Source organism: Lemur catta, chromosome 1 (assembly GCF_020740605.2).
Source record: "Lemur catta isolate mLemCat1 chromosome 1, mLemCat1.pri, whole genome shotgun sequence".
Taxonomy (NCBI): domain Eukaryota; kingdom Metazoa; phylum Chordata; class Mammalia; order Primates; family Lemuridae; genus Lemur; species Lemur catta.
Window position 1 is genome coordinate 283,589,636 of NC_059128.1, and position 21,561 is coordinate 283,611,196.

Genomic DNA, 21,561 nt, shown 5'->3' on the forward strand with positions numbered 1-21,561 from the left:
CAGCTGGTGGGCACAGCGCCTGCGCACTCGGGCAGTTCTCACCCAGAGCTTGGAGATTCCTCAGGATGAGACACACAAACACCTAGTAATGACTTCAGATGGCCACTCGGAACCACGTTGGTTTTGGATATGAAACACGTAGTCCTCAGCATGGAGGTGTGGGACAGACATGAACAAGTCAACAGCTGGCTGTCACGCATTATGCCACCAGCACACAGACCACCCAAGTCGTGAACAGGAGCAGCTATGGGGGAGCAACAGCGGACAGGAAGGTTTTAGAGAACGGCGGATCTGCACTGCGGGGCTCCACGTGCGCCCAGCGTGGTTTAGGGGTTCGGCCATCAGCAATGCAACCCAGCGAGCACGCTGGCTCTCAGCCCGCTTCGCTGAGCACGTCCGCCTTTTACTCACCACTCACGTTTCAGGATGCATCATAGCTCTTGAAGGAAAACTGGAAAACTCACAGGTAAGAAATGTTGTCTATTAAAAGGAGTTACACTTAAGCATTTATTAACTAGTAAGCAAAGAGATCCCAACAGGCTGTGGATTCCTCAGTAAAATGTAAAAAACAAGAAAGAGATCTTTTTCCCATGTGCATTTTCCCTTACCTGGTGTTTTAATTTCATACCCCAAGTTTAAACAATAGGATTTCATTTATACCCAAAGTGATAGATGGATATTCACCTTTACCTTGAGGACTGATAACTGGAAGGCTTATAAAGGAAAAGAAATTCAAAACAAAGAAATCTCCACAAGAAATAAGTCACACCAAGAATACTGTATCACTACAAATTTTATTCAGAAACCCATCTTTGTGATGTTTTTTTTTTTTGTTTTTTAAAAAAAATTCCCATTATGAACTGGTTTGGTCAATCAACTACAACACTTTCTAGCAGACGTAAGGTAAAAATGGCTCGGCTCAGAATCGCCCGGATCTTTCGCGGTCTCGAGATCGCCTCCTGTCCCGCTCCCGTCCCCCACCGCCACCACCGCCGCCGCCACCACCACCACGACCACGGTCTCTAGACCGAGAACGGCGCTCCCGGGACCGGGACCTCGATCTATGCCTGCAACCAAGGAAAACAAGGACGTTGCAGCATCGATACAAAACAAAACCACAATTACTAACACTTTAAGTTACTGCACCTCATCAAACTGATGGCACTAATAAAGAACAAAATGCTGCCAACTAAATTGCAAGCCCTAACTGTGATTTCACGTGTTAAAGTTTCAGGGAAAAAAATACACATTTTATAACTGAATATGTCTGACACCTCCCATCTTCAACATCTTCTAAACCAACTCACACGCTCATGGGGAATCCTGATAAAACATGAACTGGACGTACATTACCCTCAACCCTCACCGGACAGACGCCAGGCACCCTGCCACCCAAGCCCTCCCCGCGGGTGCTCGTTAGCTACGGTGTCCACTAGGCCCATTTTTGGGATGGGAAAAGCAGGGTTTGCTTCTATATCTTTTTGTTGACAATAAGACAAATCACCAATAATGTCTATGTAACGGGAGAGGGATGAGAACCCCTCCCTCTAGGATCAGAACTCAATCTAATTAGGAAGTAGAACCCATACTCCAACATCTTGATTCTTTCTGCTCTGTGACATGATGGTTGTGCATTTAAATGCCAGACCAGACACATATGACTGTGCCCAATTCTGCCAGTGTTTTTTCTTGAGACACAGTCTTGCTCTCTCACACCCTGGTTAGAGTCTGGTGGCATCATCACAGCTCACAGTAACCTCAAATCCCTAGGCTCAAGCGGTCCTCCTGCCTCAGCCTCCCGAGTGGCTGGGATTATAGGCACATGCACCACTAATTTTTCTATTTTTTGTAGAGATGGGGTCTTACTCTTGCTCAGGCTGGTCTCGAAGCAATCCTGAGCTCAAGTGATCCTCCTGCCTCAGCCTCCCATAGTGCTAGGATTATAGGTGTGCGCCACCTTGCCCGGCCGTACTGCCAGTGTTTGGAAGGGAGGACACCACTAATCTGCCGCCAAATCAACAGAAACCCCAGTGGGCACATGCAGTATTTAAAGGAAGTTACCGTATCTGGGAGAATAAACTACCGAACACTGAATTCTTCATGAACTTCATTTTAGTGGTTACCATTTAACCACTCCCTTGTTTAAGTACCAAGGTTTGATCTCTACTGGAGAAGTAGGATGATTAAATTGTTTTTCTGTGTGCAGGTAGATATAGTGTACACTTTTATATTTTTAAATATGTACTAAGATCTAAGCAGCACTTTCTAAACAGAAATAACACCTTTGCCATTTTTTGTTTTCTTAAGGGCAAAAAAAGCCATCAAGCATTACAACGGCCACACAGGAATACTCACTTCTTGCGCCGGCGCCCATATAGCTCACGCCGCAGTTCCCTGGAAATGGGCTTCAAATGCATGAAGTTACAGAAGCCACCTCGTGTACATTCTCTGTGGGTCAAAAACAGCTTATTACCTGGTGCACACACAACCCTGGGCTGTGCCCAGTCACCGTGGAGGCGGCTGTGTCCCTCTGTCCCACACTCACCCCATCTCATACTGGCGGCAGCAGGCTTCTCTGAAGTCGGTCACAGGTGAGAGCTCAGCGTGGATCGGCTGTCCGTTAAACCAACGGTTATTCAAGTCAATCACAGCCTTTTCCGCATCTTCTTCACGGCGAAACTGAAAAGAGAAAACAAAAATGGCTTGGTGTTCACACTTTAGTAACACATTTTCAATCACTGATCCAAACAGATATTATGTGCTCACTTACATATAACAGGGTGGAATGATGTTGCAGGACAATTTAAAAAACCAGCCAACCCTTTATTTATGATTATGCAAATTGTTGCCTTCGTTTTCAAATCCAATTGGTTAAAGGAACAAATGTAATGACTGTGTAGGCAAATGAGGTTTTATTTTTTTAAAAAAGGAAAGAGAACAAACATAAATGAATTAACTTCTCTCTAGTCCAAACAGCTTCTAAGCAATAACTGCTAGACATTCTTCACTAAAATGCCGCGGACCGGGCCCGCAGCTGTTGGGTTGTGTGGCCGGCCAGACACCAGAGACACCTGATAGCTGGCAAAGCATGGAGTCAACCCTCCGAGTCCTTCGTGAGCCTGAGCCTATGGGGTCAAGGTTAACTGCTACCAGGGCACCCGCTCCTCACTTGTCGGCCTGAGCTGCCGGCACACGAGGCTGCCGCCGCCTTGCTCCTACCTTGACGTACACGTTCCCCACCAGGTGGTCTCCCAGGTTATCACAGACGTTCATCTCCTCAACTTCCCCATACTTCTCCTCCATTTCTGTAAAAACCTCCTAAAGGGAGATCACAGAGGCTTAAGGATAGTTATATATATTAAAAGTATAATTAAATATAGCTTGTGTGTAAGTATGGTTATTAGTGGACAAAAATTTTAACTCCTTCCAAGCGGACACAGAAGGTCAAGAGGTCTACCAACCACAGCAGTCAATTTTCTTACCTCAAAAAATTCATCATAGTGTTCCTGCATCTCAACATCGCTCACCGCACCTGGAAACAACAGAAATCTTGCTGGTTAGAAGGGGTTAACCGAAAGTGAACTCTTGCGCTTAAACTCAAACTGCTACGACAACACACGGGATTATCTAGAGAAAACCCGGCAGAGCTGCACCCTGCAGCACCGAGCAGCTGCGGCACACAGCTGCTTGTTAATGGTGTGAAGTGTGCTGAGGTTTAAATGCCCCCGTGACAGTCTCAATTCTGGTTATTCAAGTATTAAAACCACAACCAGTTTTAATCAGCATCAAAAGGGCCACATTTTCAGAAAGTGTGAGGAAAAGTTGACTCTCAAATTAATAAACTTTTAAATAAAATTTTCTTCCTTTTAAGATTTAGAATACAGGCCAAGTAAGCACACTGATTTGTTCCCCCTTTTATTAGTTTAAAACGAAAGCGGAAATCAGGGTAAGTGATTAAGAGCTTATGTTCCTAACTAATTTCTTTCACAGACTGTCAGCCATAGATGCTATAAATTTTTCTGATGCGATTAAAACCCAAGCAACCGTAAAGACCCGGTAGGATGATTATCAGGCACAATTACCGTATTTTGGATGCCCCCAAATAAAGAGAAAGGTGCAATGCTTTGTGGAAGAAAGCATTCTTATCTTACATTCCAGAACTATTTCCATCAGTTTATTCTTCATAATTCACATGCACTAAGTGAAATCACGTCCCCTGTATGGGTAGATTTTGCAAATTTATCATTCTCTCTACCAAATTTTATGTTCAAATTCTAGAGTTCTCTAAACCCTGAGAAATCAAAAGCTGGCATGTCAATAAACTGATGTTTCAGAGAGCCAGATGGGGGCAGGCAAAGGCCCGACTGGCGTCAGGTTGGGCCAGCTCAGTCTTGGATGGTTACTTTCCGGGGACCACACTCCTAGGTGACTGGTCAGCTGACAAGTCTGGCTGCCTCATCCGGTGCATCCCACCAAAGGCAGCTGACTTTGAGCTTGCTCAAAGACCTTTTTATCTTTAAAAACAAAAACTAACTTATGTTCTGGTTCTAAGAGTGATTTAAGTTCACTTTCTAACCTATCTGAAGCTATATTTCAGTTATTTTTGAATTTCAAGGAATATAGTTTGCTTTCAAACCCAAAACTTATTGAATGCAACAACTGCTACTTCTGACAGCCTGCCAGTGGTACCACGGGATATCCCAATTTAAAAGCTACCAGGAACATCCCCTCCTTCCCTGAGTAGAAATCAAGTTATAAACAACAGAAAAACTAGCCCAGAGAGGCCCACTCCAAACGGCAGATTTTTATATTTAAAACTCATTTCCTTTTCCACATCAGAAAGAATGTGAGGAGGAAAAACAATATTTACATGCTCAAAGTTTTAGCAGCTTTGAGAAAAGGCTTTGTGGTGGTTACTTTAACTACCTGGCTACATCCATTCTGCTCAAAATTTTTGAATCAATCAAAATGACTTGAAAGGCAGAGACAAGAGCAATAAAATACTAATTTACTAAAAATGTATTCATTTAAATGACTCAATCTATTTTAAATAATACAACTTGGAAAATAAACCTGTTTTCTCACAAAAATATTATTCTTAAAGTGGGATTCATATTTAACCTTAATTCACGCATATGAACCTTTTTTCTACATGTCAAAGGGTATGCTAAAAAAAGCCAGTACTTTTAGGTAATTAATTTCTTCTTAAAATGCAGAATTAAAATCTCATTTAACTTGTACAATCTAGACCCCAGAATTGGAATATTTAGCAATAGCTAAACTTTTATCTGTTGTATACACGAAACAAGAGTACTGTGAATTGCAAATAAAGGCACAGATACAACATTCTATTGTCAATAAAGCACACACAGTCCCCAAGTCAACAATCAGGGCAAAGAATAATTACTGTTACTCAGTCACCTGCTTGTCACTCATTTTTATCCCAGGGAGGGGTTAACAAAAATTATTTAATAAGTTCATATATAAACATTTCCCTCTACCTATTGATCTTATTAAAGAAAAAAAACCAAAACAAAACACCAGGTATTTTAAACCAAGGGTTACCAAGTAAATCCTGCTACCATCAGATTCAGGGAAAGAAACCTCTACTGTCAGGTCAGTATTAGCATGGAAAAGCATTCAGTGTCTCAGCAGGAAAATTTGCAAGAAAACACCACCCCACACAGAAATGTGCACCCCTCTCTGAGCATAACCCAGGCCTCTCAATGTGGGGCCAGCTTCTGGGGTCATTTCCCCAGTGCAGGTCACCCTATAAACTGAGGGGCTCCAGGTGAAGGGTGTACCCAATTTAGGCTTGTGGCTGTCCAAGGGCATCTCAACTTCTACTGCCTTGAAACATCTGGCGAATGAGAAGTATCTACCCTTCGGTCTGGACTCCTTGATTTTAATAAGAGTCCAGGTGTTCATTTCAATTTATCTACAAATGACTAAATTCCAGTGATTCCATAGCTGGATAGTTATAAAGAAATTAAATTCAACCTAAATTTCTTATTTCTCAGTACAGGAAAAAATTCGTAATGTCTACTGAATGCCCAGTTTAGACTTATTTCCCCACCAGGTACCCTTTATTTTTCAAATGTAGCAAAGGAACTCCAACTCCTACAGCTGGAGATCGTACCTATGCAAAGCACATTCGTAAAAATTGAGTGTCTTTTTTTGTCAAGGACCTATCTGAACTGAGCACACCCAACCCAGTGTGACTAACTGGCACAGGGCTGACAGGTGAGAAAACTCAAGGGTCAATGCAAGGTGCAGACCCTCATTTGGGAAGCATGCTCAGAACAACGCTTTCACAGCTAAAGTGTGACCTCCAGGATGGAGTTTAAGGAAAAAACGATAATAAGAAATAAAATCTGAAAAATAATTTCAAAACAATTTGTTTTTTAAAGTTCCAGAAAGTGGGAGAAACATCAAACACTGTTGCTCTTAGAGGGAAAAACATAACTCCATGTTTACTTCCAGTACATTCCCCCTAGGATGACGGTCAGAGTAAAGAACGAGAGAGCAGCAGCAGCTCCAGACTGTTTCAAAGGGTGCCCTTTCCAGTCCCTTTTTCCCTTAACACGTGGGCAGGAGTTCAAATCTCCAACAGAGCTTTCCATGGGGTCAGTGGGACAAAAGCTCCTTGCCACCTCTAGTGAAACGCGGTCCTTGACACTACCACGGCAGACCAGATGGAGTGGACACTGAGCTCTGACACGCAAGCCCAGGGAACCAGGGAAGGAACTTGTATGAACTTACAGCGCAAACCGTCAGCAGACTGGGAAGAGTTTTGAGGGTTACGGTAAATGTTCAAGAGGGCAATGGTCTGAAATACAAAACGCAACAACTTTATATTATGGAAAATTAAATGTAAACACTTAACCGGTTGCCTTTGGTAATCGCTTCAGTCGAGATTCAATGCTGAAAAAAGAGCAAGTTATTTTCTTCAGAAGCAGAGAGATGTTTTCTCTTAGTTGATGGCTGTCTTGAAACACCCTAACACTGCAATGTAACAGAGATCTCATGATATACTAATACTGTATTTCTGTTTACAGAATGTAAAAACTCTCCATTTCAAAATTTCAGTTCAGATGAAAGTGCAAGGAGCTTGCGAGGTTACTACTGAAATATTCTTAGATGTTACAGAAAACTTTTAATGAACTGAGAAAGAAAAGTGCCTAAATAAACTGATGAAAAAATTACTGTATTAGAGAAATACAATAATTATATATCATGAAATCTCCCTTCCTAGAGAAAAAATTATAATGGTGAAATAAAACCCACACTTATTGGGCAACTTACCTTCTTGATTCCTTAATATTCCTAAAATTTTTAATTTTACAGAAAGAACTTAACAAAGGCCAGGAGTTCAGTCACTGTAAAGACCAATGATCGGCTGATAATGTTAAAACCCAATTTCACACAGACGGACCTGCTCTCATGACAAAGGTCAATCAATGGAAGAGGCCCGGCCAGCAACTTTCCCTAGAAAAGCCTCCTGAACGTGGCCAAGTATCAAGTTCTTGCTGTGTGCGCCAAGGAGTTCCAGCACCTTGTCCTGTTTGCAACAGCTCTATGTCAGCAGCTCAGAAGCCAACATTGTTTGTCTCAATTAAGAGTGGGCTCTTTAACACCATTGTTTTAAAAAAATTTCTCCAACTGTGGGACTTACAGTGTGAGCCGTCAGCCGTCTGTGCACTGTTTTGGGGATTACGATAGATGTTTTGAATCAAGATGGTCTGCGGGGAAAAAAAAATAAAAAGGGGAATTCTACTGGCTGCTGTGCATATATTAGACAATTGCAAAGAGACAATTTGTTTGCAAATGGCTAAACGTTTGTTTGTTTTTCCCGCAAGTCAGACACTTGTCTTCTGAAGAGTACACCAAAACCATCATATTATGAAAACAGAGTTTGAGCAGTGACTTGGGTCAAGTCAGCCAGCAACCAAGAAGAAATTTTAATTGTTGTTTTGAGTAGTCCCATGTTATTAAATGTTTGAATATAAGATAAATAATAGAACACTAACATTTTCTTGTACTTCAAGCTAGCAGACACTAAGATGTGGAAAAATTCACATTATAATCATATTCCCCACACAAAATAATTTTTCGAAACCAAATGCATAACTCAACCGTATGCAGTACATCAAATTCTCTGGTCTTGGGAAACAGGCACACCAAACAGGTTTCTTAACTGTCATGGATACCTGACTCTTATTTACACTTTCTTGGTGGGATCTCTGTTTACATAATACAATAGCTTAAAACATTTGTTCTTTTCCGATCCTTCTTTTAAGGAAAAAAATCCTTTTAGCCCTTGTGCTTTAAACTGGATCAGGCAGACTTGAAACCTTACACTGTACCGTTCTTCTTAAAATCAAGTTGTCTGAAAAAACAAACCATGTTTAAGTTAGTAGGCTAATATAGTACATAAATCTTAATGTCCATATCACTGTAAGAAGCTTACAAAGAAACCCACCCTAAATTATGCTAGAGATTTACCAGCTAGATCAGTAACTGCAGGATTGAGAAAAATAAATGTTCAGTCTAAACAAGAGGTATGCAAAGCATTTTTGTAAGTGGTTTTACAAAACCAGCCGGTTCCTTTTCTAGCTACCTTTAAAGGGCAGTGGTGTATGACAGCCCCCAGTCAAGGGTCTGCAGCTGGGAAACATACCTGGGAGGAAGGCCCAGCAGCCAGACCACACACGCTTAGCCACTAGACTCAAACAGGCACCTGCACTCAGGGTCCAGCACCCTCCCCAAGCCACAGGTGCTTCCCCAAACTGACTTTACTCAGTTTCCAACTGGAGTCACGACAGCGTGACAACTCTGATACAAAGTTCAACTGAACCCTAATTGTCAAAAGTAAAATTCACTGTGGGTCTCACTCAGGTGATCTGGTAGTGGCTGTCTAACGAAGAAAACCTCACTTAAAGGGGCAATGCAGGTCCGTTAAAATCAGAGGTGGCTGGGATTACCTAAAAGCAACCAGTCAAACAAAACTAGCCAATCAAACTGAGATGCTTCAGCTAACCCAGACTACTAACCCCTCAAACTCTAATGCGATCACCATGTTGTCTGATCCACAGTGCCCCAATTAACTTCACGTTTAGTATTCTGAGGTAATCTACCATTGAGAAAAAAACAAAGCAGGTGTCTCCGGCTAGCTTGAAGAAAACTTGTGTAACATGACTGGGTGGACACACACTTAAGGTGCATGGTTACTGTAAAATCTATGGCTGGTGGTTTAGGTGAGGAGATTTAGTTCATAAATCAAATCATTTGTTTTAAAAAACAATTACAATAAATAGAAATATAAAGCAAGGTTCTCCAATATTCTGAAATTCACAAAAAGAGACATAACCAGAGGTATTAAAAGATAGGTTCTTGTTATACTAACCACTTAGTAATTAGGAATAATGGAGGGGGAAAGCCATCTGTTCCCCTTCTAAAAATACACTGTGCTGTGGGGTTTTCCATGGGCTTTGACAGCAAAACACCCATGTCTCTTCCTTTCAGCTCACTTGTACTGAGTGGTGGATCTTCTTAAATGCTTACAGGAGAACATACAGAAAGATGTGAGCTCAAAGGCAGAGGCTGGCAGCTTCCAGGGGCCATACACAAGAGTCACATGATGGTTCAGAGGCTGCACATTCAGATTGCAACGGAGGATTGGAAGGAGCTCACCAGCCCTAAGTCTAGAAAGACTCAAGTACAGATTTTCAAATTTTCCCATAAACATGGGCAGAAGTTTTCTGCTATTAGAGATGCTTTCTCCCTCTAATCCATCAGTGATTCCTTGTAGTGTGCAAAACCCTGCCTTTTCTTCAATTAACCAAAAATAAAACTATCAAAAAAATCACAATTTTTGGTTCAACTGAACTCAGCAGGTCTAAGCCCAAGATAACAGGCCCCTACCTCTTGATTAACTGAACAGACGGGCTATGAACAATTTATGCCCACCTCCTACTGGTAAGCTCTGTTTCATGTTTGCATGACATGATGCAACTTGCTGTTTCAACTAGGGTCTGAAAGCAAGGACACACCCAGAGAAACTTGAGCGTACAGCACAGTGGACCTGGTGACGATCACTCTCGCTCATAAGGCGGCTCCCTCACCGCTACTGGCTGCAGGGAGCCAAGACCAGAAAGCTCACTCTGCATCCACTGGTGCCTGGAAAAGGGGCGCTGCCAGCCCCTGGACACGTGTGTATTAGAGGGACAGGGACGATGGCAAGGGAGGATGGCAGGGCACTGAGTACCAGGCACAGCCAACAAACAAACATTAGAACTTATTTTTAAACAAGTTCCTCTAATGATAAAAACAGGGAATGGTGCCCTCAGACCTTCCACTGGGAGTGGTTTACCTGCCTTGTTCTCATTTTAACAAAAGAACATATTCACTTAGGAACACAAATGAAAAAGCCAGAGGAAAAAATGACTTGCTCAATGTTAGGAAATTATTACCTCTAAAAAAGTACATGAAGTTTTGATAATTTACATGAAAACAAAAAAAAAAAAAAAAGAAAGAAAAAAGAAGAAAGAAAAGAAAAAGCAAACAAACCTGGCTAAAGGTCGGTTTATTGTGCAACCGAGAGCACCTGTCTCCATGACGACACGCTCCAATTTTGAAATAAAATGAACAGTTGACTCTGTAAGGGAAAATAAGAGCTGATTATTTTGCTGGGAAAATATTAAAGACATGGAAATATGTCATTACCATGATATACACTATCAAACTTTTTTTTTACTTCACAAAAACATAGGTGCATAGTTTTCTGTGGTAGTAAGCACCTTTCTCTTCCTTGCAATATTTTAGGACAGCTTTAACTTCAACTTCCCTTTCTACAAACATGCTAGTCTTTCAACAAAGCCTACTCTAATTCTAACCCAATTCCTTCTCATCAAAAACTAAATTTAACTTAACCGTATCTGTTCTCCAGTTTTCCATAATGAAATTCTCTACTGACGACACCAAACAATATAGTGTGTCAAGATCCTGCCTCTGCAACTAGCTGCCTAGGTCAGGGCAAGTCGCCCCAGGTCTTAGGAGCTATCTGGAAAACGAAGAAAATGCTCTGGCATTCTTCCAAGAACTAGAGAGAATGTGTGTGCTCCATACACAGTGCTCACTAAGTGCTATCATCATCTAAGGAAAACAGGAAAAGTTGGTTCTCTCAAAACCTATGAGACCAAACCAACAGGAAATTAAAAAAAAAAAAACAATGTCTGAAGTAAATAACTCTCCCGGTTTCAGTATTCTGAAAATGAGATATTAGGGGACTGACCCAACATGTCTTAAGACGTACCAAAGGTCATCTTCTGTCACTACTGCAAAGCCCTCTCTTAATACTGTTTAAATACTTTGATGATCCAGACCAAATTAAAACCAGCAATCGTGCCTGTGTGACAGCAATGCCAGGTGGTTTAGCAGAGCTGTGATGAATTATGAAATCTTACTAGATGAACTCCACTCAAATTTCAACTTGCAGAGGTCGGAGGGCTACCCTGTAAATTCAATGTTTTAGCAAGTGCCATTTGTTTCAACAGTCAATCCAGAGTTAAGATGGAAGGTCCTCAACCTTGATGAAATGTAGTAGACCACGAATACTGACTAGCCACTGATGTATTACCAGGTAGCAATAAACATGGGCCCATCTGAATTTATCAGGAGAGGAAAATGATTACTACGTATGTTTGCAAGCTTATCTTAGAAGTCTCACTTTAGATTATCTAACTTGAGTGGACAACAATATTATCTTTAGGAAGTCACCTGAAAATGAAGAAAGAGCTTATTTAAAAAATATCTCAGAATGGGCAAACCCCTTCCTTAGACAATTAATACCCAATTATTTCATATAATTAAAACAATCCTTGTTCCTGCACTTGCAGTGACGGCTTTCATTTCACAACAGCCGGTTACTTAGAGTTTAGTAAATTAATCAAAATTTTTCTAGCAATAAACTTCAGTGGTCTACTTATTAAATTACTGAAATAAAATGGAAAGATATAAAAGATGCCATTTACTATCACATAAAAGCTATTAGAAAGGCTATGCTTGGATCTAGAAAATGTCCATAACTTCAAATGTATAATAAGCTGGCTTTTTGTTTTTTTGTTTTTTTTTTTTTTTGAGATGGGTGTTCCCCTCTGTGGTCCAGGTTGGAGTTAAGTGGCCCGTTCATGGCCTGAACTCCTGGCCTCAAGTGATACTCCTGTCTCAGCCTCCCAAAGTGTTGGGATTACAGGCGTGAGCCACTGCATTCTACCAAAAGCTAAATATTTAACTGGTAGAGACCTACATTTTACTACTAGCTTAAATTAAAAAAAAGTTAATAGGAACCGTCGTCGTCTTCATTTTTTATGAGTTGATGTTGTTTTCTAGAAGCTAAAACCCCACATCTCCTGGAAATGAAGACATAAGTAACCTAGATTAAAAAAAATCGACTTTTCAGAACTGAAACCATGACTTTCACAGTACAGCCCCAATAGGTTGAGATGTGGTTAATTATAGCAGAAATATAAAAATGTTATTAGAATAAACCTTTAAAGTAAGAGTTTTGCAGAGTAACAGGAAAGAAGTTTTTTTTTTTTTATAAGACAGATGTCATGGTACATACAAATATAAATGAAAAGGTGGAATTAATGATGCCCCTGATTCTGCATAAATTCTTCAGCCTAAACTCAGAGAAACCTCTCATTCCAGAAAAGCTGCTCTATTCATTCACCAAGATCATATTTCAAGGCCAGCTTCCCAAGCCACCTCCTCTGTCATTCACAGCATTTAGGGTACACACTTTTCCACAGCACTTAACACATTTTAATGTGTTTCACTTTAATTATCTTTATGAGGACATGTACCTCCTCCCTTCATGACTTCCTTGAGGACAAGACCCAAATTTTATCCATCTTTGAGTCCCCAGAGATTGGTCTACAGTTGACACCCAATAAATGTTTTCAGAGTGACTATGACTGGTGATTCTGGCATAAGATTTTGCTAGAAAGAAACAACAACACAGGAGATTCCAAACAACACAGGACATTCTATTATGTGTAAAGAGGACATTTTACAAGATAGACTCCATCCTGGAAAACAGAAACATTTTAAACAGTGTATGAAAAAAGTGGCATTAAAAACATTATGACAAATGTAGAGGTTTCTCATAAAAATATATATTCATGTAAGCTTTGTAGGGCATTGAAAAATGCCAAGATGATAACTACTTACTCAAAGAGTAGATTAAGCCAGACGTTTAGTCTTTAGGTTTTCAAAATAAGAATTATCCTTAAACTAGAGCCATTCCCCTGAATCTGAATTTCAGCCAATGCACTGGAAATATGTGCCAAGGTGGCAATTAAACAAAAGTGAAATTAAATTATTTACTTTTAACCTAACCATTGATTAGGGAAGGCATGCAACCTTAAAAAAAAAAAAAAACCTACCAAAACATCTCTTCCTTATATTGGAATTGCATATTCAATTACAGACAGTCCCCGACTTAACATCTGTCGACTTTTACGATGGGTTTACTCGGGGCATTAAATGCATTTACGATTTACGATGGGTTTATCGGGACGCAATCCCGCCGTAAAAGGAGGAACTTCTGTATTTTAAGAGCAGACTATGTCTTTCACGGTTAGTAAACTCCGCAGTCTCCGTGATACTTTTTCACATCGTGTCCTTACTGCCGACCCCATAATCGCTAAAACAGGCAAGGAGCTTGTTAAGTGGGAAAACCCCAGCACTGAGGACCCCACGTTATCTGGCGACTTAACGTCGGCTTGCCCGACGTGACACTAAAAGCCTGAAGCTGGAGGAAACGTGCTAACGGCGGAGAGGCCCAGACCCGCCAGACAACTTCAGCACCACACGGGGCGGCTTCCGCGCGCTGACGGGCGGTGGCCGGGACCCGCGGGAGAGGGCGCGGCCGCGGCGCCTCCAGAGCCGGAGCCGGCCGCCCGCCGGCGCGCTTCAGCGGCCCAGCTCCCCGCTCCCGCCGCGCGGCCCACGAGGCGGCAGCGCGCGGCTTGGCAGGGCCCGCGCTCCTTCCCGCCGCCGCGCCCCTCCCCCGCCCCGCGCCGGCCGCCGCCCCGCGCCCCGCGCCCGGCCGTGCCCTAGCCCAAAGCCCCGGCGGGCGGCTCTCACTCACTTGTCTTTCTCGGTGCCGAAGATGGACGCCAAGTACTCCGCCATTTCCCACCCGCCGCCGCCGACACCGCTGCCGACGCTGCCGACGCCGCCGACCCCGCCGACGCCCGCGGGAGACGTCACCCGGACGCGACGACGCTCTCTCCGCCCCCGACGTGGCGGCGCCGCCCAATCCGGCGCGCCGCTCCCTGAGCGGGGGCGAGGCGCAGCGCGCGGGGGCGGGGCGTAGCGTGCGCGGGGGCGGGGCGTAGCGCGCGCGGGAGGCCTCCGCCTATCGGCGCGGGAGCCCGGCGCCCCCTGCCGGCGCCCTCCGGCCCGCACGCTCTCCGCGGAGCGCCGGGGGCTGGGGAGCCTCAGCTCGCCGCGCCGCGGGAGCGCTAGGGAGTGCCGGCTTTCCGCTCCCGGGTCGGCCCTGTCTCCTTAAAAGAGGAGGCCTGAGGCAGAACGAGTATAAGCGGAGTTTACTGGGCCCAGTTTGAGGTCCGCAGCCCCGGGGCGCGGACTCAGGTGGCCCCGAATGTACGCGCGGTTGAGCAGCTGCCTGTAGCTCGTTAAAGGAAAAGAAGAGCCATTTTTAAGTTGTTTACAACGAGTTTACATTAAAATAACACAAGCTCCGGACTCCGGAGTGGCTGCCCAGTCCTCTCCACAGCTCAGATTCCGGGAAGACAAGAGGCGAGGGAGGCTGCTGGTCCGGAGCTTGCTCCGACAGCCGCCCCGGCGGCGGGGAAGTCGGGTGCTCAGTCCAGGGCCTGGCCGGTTTTGCAAACCTCTCGCAGCTCCCACTGCCCGGAGCTATTTTCTGTTCTCGGACCCTCCGCTCCCCTGCCAGCACCCTTGCCTGCCCGGCCACCCAGAGGTGGAGCTGGCAGGCCTGTGACCCGCTCCTGCGATACCCTCTCAGTCCCCTCGGGGCACCAGGTGGGAACCATTCAGTTGGAAGGCTTCTATTCATTCCTCCTGTAGTTTAGCCCCATGATGTAGGCATTTTCATCTGGCCCCCCTCGTTCCTCAACTCACCTTCAATTTACCCAATTTCTAATCCAGCTGTCTACTATGGTTGGGTCTTCCCCAGGCAAGCCCCTGGCCATGGGGCAGGACCATAGGGTCATCTTGACTGTGCGAGGCGAAGGCTGTGCCTGCCACGTTTGGATGAATTTGCCTGTTAGAACAGCATTTCTCTTAACAACAGAGCATCCTCCCACCTGGGAAAGAGCTGGATCAGCAAACTGGAAACCTCTTTGGAGGAGCAGGGCCTCAGGAGTGAGGCTAGAGAAGTGACAGGACAGATGCCAGTCTAGTCATGTCCGGAGGGTGCAGCCGCAAGACACAGTCCAGGAAGGAAGACCGCTGGAGAGTTGAAAGCTGGTGTCGACCTTAAATCGCGATATGCAGAACATATGAATAGGTATAGTGGAGAGTTTATTGAAGCCCAAAGCTGGAGGATGGCCACGGGGGGAGTGGGAGTGTACATTCAGGACAACTTGAATCTGTGCTCCCAGGGGCCCATCATCAAGCTTTGGGCTCAAACTCTATGCTTAATCAAATTTTGTGAATCTCATTATTTGAGGTTGACATTTTGGCGATCCAGAAGGTACCCCAAGCGGGCCTCCAGCGACCCCTGCCACTTTGCAATGGGACCCTCCGTGCCAGCACGAACAACTTGGGCTCTCTAGACCACACTGGAGTCAGTGGACCCTCTGGTAAGGCCCTCTTGGATGTGAATCCTCTTGGCGAGCTTGAGGATTCAGACTTTGTTCAAGCTGCACTCACTCCTAATTTGACGGGGCTGGAACGGAAGCTCTCCCGAAAGGTGGGAGTTATTAATACATCTGTTATTCTCCAGAGATTCTGCCGACCACCACGGATTTGTGATTTTCACTTTTCTGTGAGGTTAAGACTTTGTTTGTTTTGACCTTAGAGTTTGCAACCATGATCCTCTCGTTTGAAATCTGGTCAAGGAGAAAACAGTTTCTCTTTGAAAAGAAGAAGTGAATCTTTGTGGCTTCAGCAAAAGTTGTAATTTTTAAAACTGGCTACATTCTGAGGCTCAGTTCCATTGACAAATCCAAAACTTTCTTGAGTGACCAAAATAGTAACAAGGCTCTTTATGAGACCTACTAGGTTTTTGGTCATTCAGGAAGAAAAATCTAAATTGTGGGCAATTGTACTTGCATAAGTGAGTCTTCCTCCTTAAGGAGAGATCCACCATTAGAAACACCAGCTAGGTTTGTATTTAATACTTATGACACCTGTTCATGCAACTGTGTAGAAAAAATGGGTCTCACATAACTCACAACTACCTCAAGTTACAGTGGCCAAAATGGGGTACCTTCGAAATACCTGAACTAGTTTATCTGTGCATTGAATTAGAAAAAGCTGGCTCTAAAATAAAACAAAATAACTTGGATTGTTATTGTCAATGATAATTAAAAGCTTCTACAAGAGGTTCTGATAAAGTCATTTCTTTGCAAGAGGAAAACAAAAGATTGTCTGAAACTATTTCTAATTTAAAAAAGACTTCAGTGGCTTTCTCCCTTTTGCCCACAAACTGCTCCTTTTCCTTCTACCCCTGTAATCTGAGCTCAGCCCTTTCCACTTGTTTCCTGGGCTCCCACATACCTCTTAGGCAGAGATTTTTGGAATTCCACAATGCATACATTTCCTTCTCTTAAAAGGGGGAAAATATATTTAAGTTTAAAACAAAAGGAAAAAATGGAACCAACTACAGAACAAGAATAAAACTACTGAAATTATAAAGATACAGATCCAAGAAATTTTTTTTTCTAGACCAGGCCTAATGAGTGACACCAATGATTTATTGACCCAATATCAGACAATACCCTTTAAATGCCCTGCTGAACTTTGCAGTCTCTTGGAGACATAAACCTTATCATGTGTTTGAAACGTTAACATCCAAGGAATTAGCTAAGCAGCATTCCAGCTGAGATCCGATCTGAAATTAAAGTCCTTTAAATGCTCAAACTGCCTGCTTTGCATCCTCTGCCGGACTTAACAAAAGTTCTCTACCCCATTGCCCAGTGGCTACGATTCTGTGCCTTAACAGAACCTGCAGCTCAGGTTCAATTCCCAGTCAGGAAACCAGTTTTGTTTGTTAAATCACTCATGTGACTCTTGACCTTTTGTGGTGTCAATGGAAAGGGACAAACTCTGTAAAATAATTTAAAGAGGTTTATTCTGAGCCGAATATATGCAACCATGGCCCAGAGAGCCACGCCCAAGAATCCTTGAGCAGGTGGTCTCACAGTGGCTGGGTTAGTTACAGTTTGGTTTTATACATTGCAGGGAGACAGGAATTACATGCACATTCATAAATCACTGCATGGAAGTTGTACATTGGTTTGTCGGAAAAGGCAGGACACCTCGAAGCAGGGGATTACAGGGTATGGGTGAGTTTAAAGATGCTTTGATTTGTAGTTGGTTAAAGAAATGAAGCTTTGTCTAGAGGCTTAGAATGTTTTAAGTTAAGATAAGGGCCGGGCGCAGTGGCTCACGCCTGTAATCCTAGCACTTGGGAGGCCGAGGCGGGTGGATCGCTCGAGGTCAGGAGTTCGAGACCAGCCTGAGCAAGAGTGAGACCTTGTCTCTACTAAAAATAGAAATGGTGGCGCATGCCTGTAGTCCCAGCTACTTGGGAGGCTGAGGCAGTAGGATCGCTTAAGCCCAGGAGTTTGAGGTTGCTGTGAGCTAGGCTGACACCACGGCACTCTACCCCGGGCAACAGAGTGAGACTCTGTCTCAAATAAATAAATAAATAAATAAAAGTTAAGGAAGTCTGTTAATCAGAGACAAGCCACTGGACATATACTGGACATAGATCAAGACTCAAGTGATCTGTTAAGTAAACTGATGACCTGCAGGTGTGGTTTAAGGTTTGTCTTATATGCTTTAGAGTTGTTAATAATTTTGTATCTTGGGGGTAGGGAGGGGAAAAAAATAGAATAAAAAATGATTTAGTATCCTGTTGTTACAAAGAGCAACTCCCAAAGGGAAGGGGCATAGGACCCTCCCTTCTCCTCATGGCCGGCAACTGGGCTTTAAGGTTTGTTATTTTGGGTGGGGGGAGGGTCCGTGTGGCCAAGAAGGGGTCCATTCAGCCATCTAGGGGGACTTAAGATTTTATTTTAGTTCTCAGGGGTACCCATTTGTTACTGACCCGTTTTCCTGTCATGGACAGCTTTTGGTTTCCTCTTTGTCCATCTGTGGAGCTAAGGAACTTTGGAGCCTTCATGCGGTGGTGGTCAGCTGAGACACTGAGACCCGGAGAATGCAGCCAGACGGAGGTGTGGGTCACACCCCCTGTGTAGAGCTTCGCTCTCTGTGGGCTGTCTTTGGGGTGGTCCTGGGTCTCGTGAGGATGGCGTTGAACATCTTGGCAGGGGCCTAGTTCATTCCTGGTTAAGGCTCATTGGTTTTGGTGAGTCACTTGAAAAGGTACCTTTGGTTTACAAAGAAAAAGCTGTTTATAAAAGAGAGGCCCTCAGATTAAAGTAGGCTTACTTCTTTTTCAGAGCTATCCGAGCTGAGTCCAAACGCAGAGAGTGTTTTCTTTGTCTCATTCATTAAAGGGCTCTACCCTAATATCGCTAATCTAATCAAGAAAGCAGCTAAGTGGACAGGATCACCTGTCTAACTAGGTTGGTCTCCAGCAGACAGCTTTCTGGCATTTAGCTGCTATTTTGAAACTTTTTGTACGATAAATTTACGTCTGTAAGGGAAATACCCGTTTATAAAGGCATCTCCCTTGCTACACCCAAACCTCTAGAAACTTTATGATGGGGCAGACCTTGGCTCAAAGTTTACGTACAAACCTTTTTTTCTGTTTTCTGAGGAGAAGGAAAGAAGAGTTTATTAATTTGCCAGCAAATGAGGAAGTTGGCAGAGTACCTTGGTTTAAGATATTAATACTTTTCCTGGCAATCTGGTCTTGACTGGCATTTAGCAATGTCAGCAATTAATGGTGTTTAGATCTAAGTTATATGCCTTTGGGATGCAAACTTTCACCTATAAGTTATGTCTTTGGAAGTACAAATTTAGGGTTGCCTAGCTAACAGTTATTTAGGGCTTGATCATCTAAAGTGGGGAGAGAAACTATTTGAAAACTAGCAAATGAAGAACCTTATAAAGCTATAAAATATGCTCTGTCTGTGTGTCTGTATGTCTATATGTTTATATGTGTTATGGGTATGTGATATTTCACTACCAAAATATGAGAAAGAGCTCTAATTAATTGACTTACAGAAAAAGTAAGCACTTGGCCGGGCATGGTGGCTCAAGCCTGTAATCCCAGCACTTTGGGAGGCTGAGGCAGGAGGATTGCTTGAGCCTAGGAGTTTGAGGCTGCAGTGAGTTATGATGACGCCACTGCACTCTAGCCCAGGGCGCTAGAGCAAGACTCTGTCTCAAAAAGAAAAAAAAATCAAGCACTTAAATAAAATATTTTATCAGAAAAATGGGAACTAACTCAAATGCATTTTAGTTCACATGACTGGGGTAAAGCTTTGGTAAATAAGACTGGCTTAATTTTGCTGGTTTAATTAAAACAACTATGTCTTCTAATCAGCCAAATATCAATGTATTTAACTTTAGGGTTTTTGCTTAAGTGGCAATTGCTTGACATTTGCAGGCAAAAATAATAAAGAAATAACTTGAGATGATGGCTAGCTTATTTTAATGAACTAGTCAAGCATAATTGTTAAGAATGAATAAATTAAATGAATGTAAGTGGTATGAAAGTTTATAAATACATTTTTCATGGTTCAAAAATCTTTTTCATTAACTGTATTGAGAAGTCATATATGTTAAATAATAGGTAATCATAAAACATCTGAGTCATATGTATAGAAAAGTTAAATATATTTAGATCTATTAATAAACAAAAATTTGAGGAACCATCTCTTTAAAAATTGTGAAATGGATTTCATCTATAAATACTGGCATAAAACAGTTCAAAATTATTTCCTAGGATTTTCACTGGAAAGTAAGGTTACTAAGAGTGACAATTGTATTTAAATATGTCATTAAAACTACCGGATAGAACAGAGAGAATTCTATATACAGAGTGGTAAAGTAAGTAAGATGTGTTTTTGGTAAAGAAAGTGAAAAGAGAGAGTAATTTTTTTCTGTCGCATGAGAGAATTTTGTGTGGTCAAAATGATAACAGATGCTTACTTTCCTTCCCCACCCATGGAGAAGGTGGGAAGGAAAGTAAGGTTTGTCTTGAGGCAGAGTGCCCCTATGAAAGGAAGTGCCGGACAAAACCGAAGGTTTGAGCAAGTTGTAGGTTTTTTTTTTTTTTTTTTTTTTTTTTGCAGTTGCAAGAGAAAAGTTTATAGCACTAAAAACCTATGTCAAAAAAAGAGAAAGGTCTTAATCTCACTTTATATCTCAAGAAACTGGAAAAAGAATAAACAAAGCACAAAGTTAGCAGAAGGAAGTAAACGACAATGATTAGAGTGGAAATAAAGGACATAGAGACGAGGAAAATAACAGAAAAGGTCCGGAACCCGAACTGGTTTACGAAATGCTGAAACAAATCGAATGCTCTGCAGACATGTCTCACAACAGAGCACCTCCTGGGCCGGCTGTGTGGGCCGCTTTTTACAGCAGTAGCCTTGCCATTCTCAGCCTCACCAGAGAGACACAACGTGCAACAAGGGGACACGTCCACAGAGGTCAATACCCTGTTGCAGAGGTTCCATCTTTCCCCTCCCTCGAAGGGAACGTCACAGACATGCCCCAGAGTTCTCCTCGTGTGTCCGGGGACAGAGCTGAGTCACACTGTAAGTCCAGCAGGATCCCTGTGTCTGAGCACGTTGTGGAAAGTTTGTGGAAGATTAATCTCATGAAAGCCGTTTTGTGTGTGATCAGGTTAGCTAAAATTAGAAGGGAATTATTTATAATTTTTTTTCTAAAAATTGACCATTAACATCAAAAGCACACTGACGCAAGACCAGAGTCGGGCCCTGTGTCAGAACAGCATGGTTTTTTTGGAGCATTCACCTGTTTTTTAATGGAAAATTGTAAGAGGTCATAAAAGTGTTCTGGAAATCTTAACTTGTATGGTCACAGCTGACTGAGATGGGTTGATTCGTTTGCAAGGTTTTATTAAAATTAGCTTTAATGCCAGGTGAGGTGGCTCACGCCTGTAATCCTAGCACTTTGGGAGGCCAAGGCGGGAGGATTGCTGGAGGTCAGGAGTTCGAGACCAGCCTGAGCAAGAGTGAGACCCTGTCTCTACTAAAATAGAAAAATGAGCCGGGCATGGTGGTGGTGCCTGTAGTCCCAGCTACACGGGAAGCTGAGGCAGGAGGATCGCTTGAGCCCAGGAATTTGAGGTTGCTGTGAGCTAGGCTGACACCATGGCACTCTAGCCTGGGCAACAAA

General features: G+C 43.1%; 1 protein-coding gene across 3 annotated transcripts; it reads right to left on the reverse strand.

Annotated features, from left to right (window-relative positions):
- Window positions 1–775: 775 nt before the first annotated feature.
- U2AF1 (U2 small nuclear RNA auxiliary factor 1) lies at window positions 776–14,296 on the reverse strand. 3 transcript variants are annotated; one of them, XM_045540748.1, is made up of 8 exons: window positions 14,156–14,296; window positions 10,570–10,657; window positions 6,763–6,829; window positions 3,483–3,532; window positions 3,220–3,318; window positions 2,546–2,679; window positions 2,356–2,448; window positions 776–1,067 (listed from the first exon to the last, which is right to left on the reverse strand). In XM_045540748.1, exons 1-8 carry the CDS (start codon window positions 14,197–14,199, stop codon window positions 920–922), a joined length of 723 nt encoding a protein of 240 aa, XP_045396704.1. In that variant the 5' UTR covers window positions 14,200–14,296; the 3' UTR covers window positions 776–919. The 3 variants fall into 3 exon arrangements, with proteins under 3 accessions (XP_045396704.1, XP_045396705.1, XP_045396706.1); XM_045540749.1 differs by lacking the exon at window positions 6,763–6,829 and adding an exon at window positions 7,676–7,742 and having other exon boundaries at window positions 14,156–14,283; XM_045540750.1 differs by lacking the exons at window positions 10,570–10,657; window positions 14,156–14,296 and adding an exon at window positions 7,676–7,724.
- Between the last annotated feature and the right edge of the window lie 7,265 nt (window positions 14,297–21,561).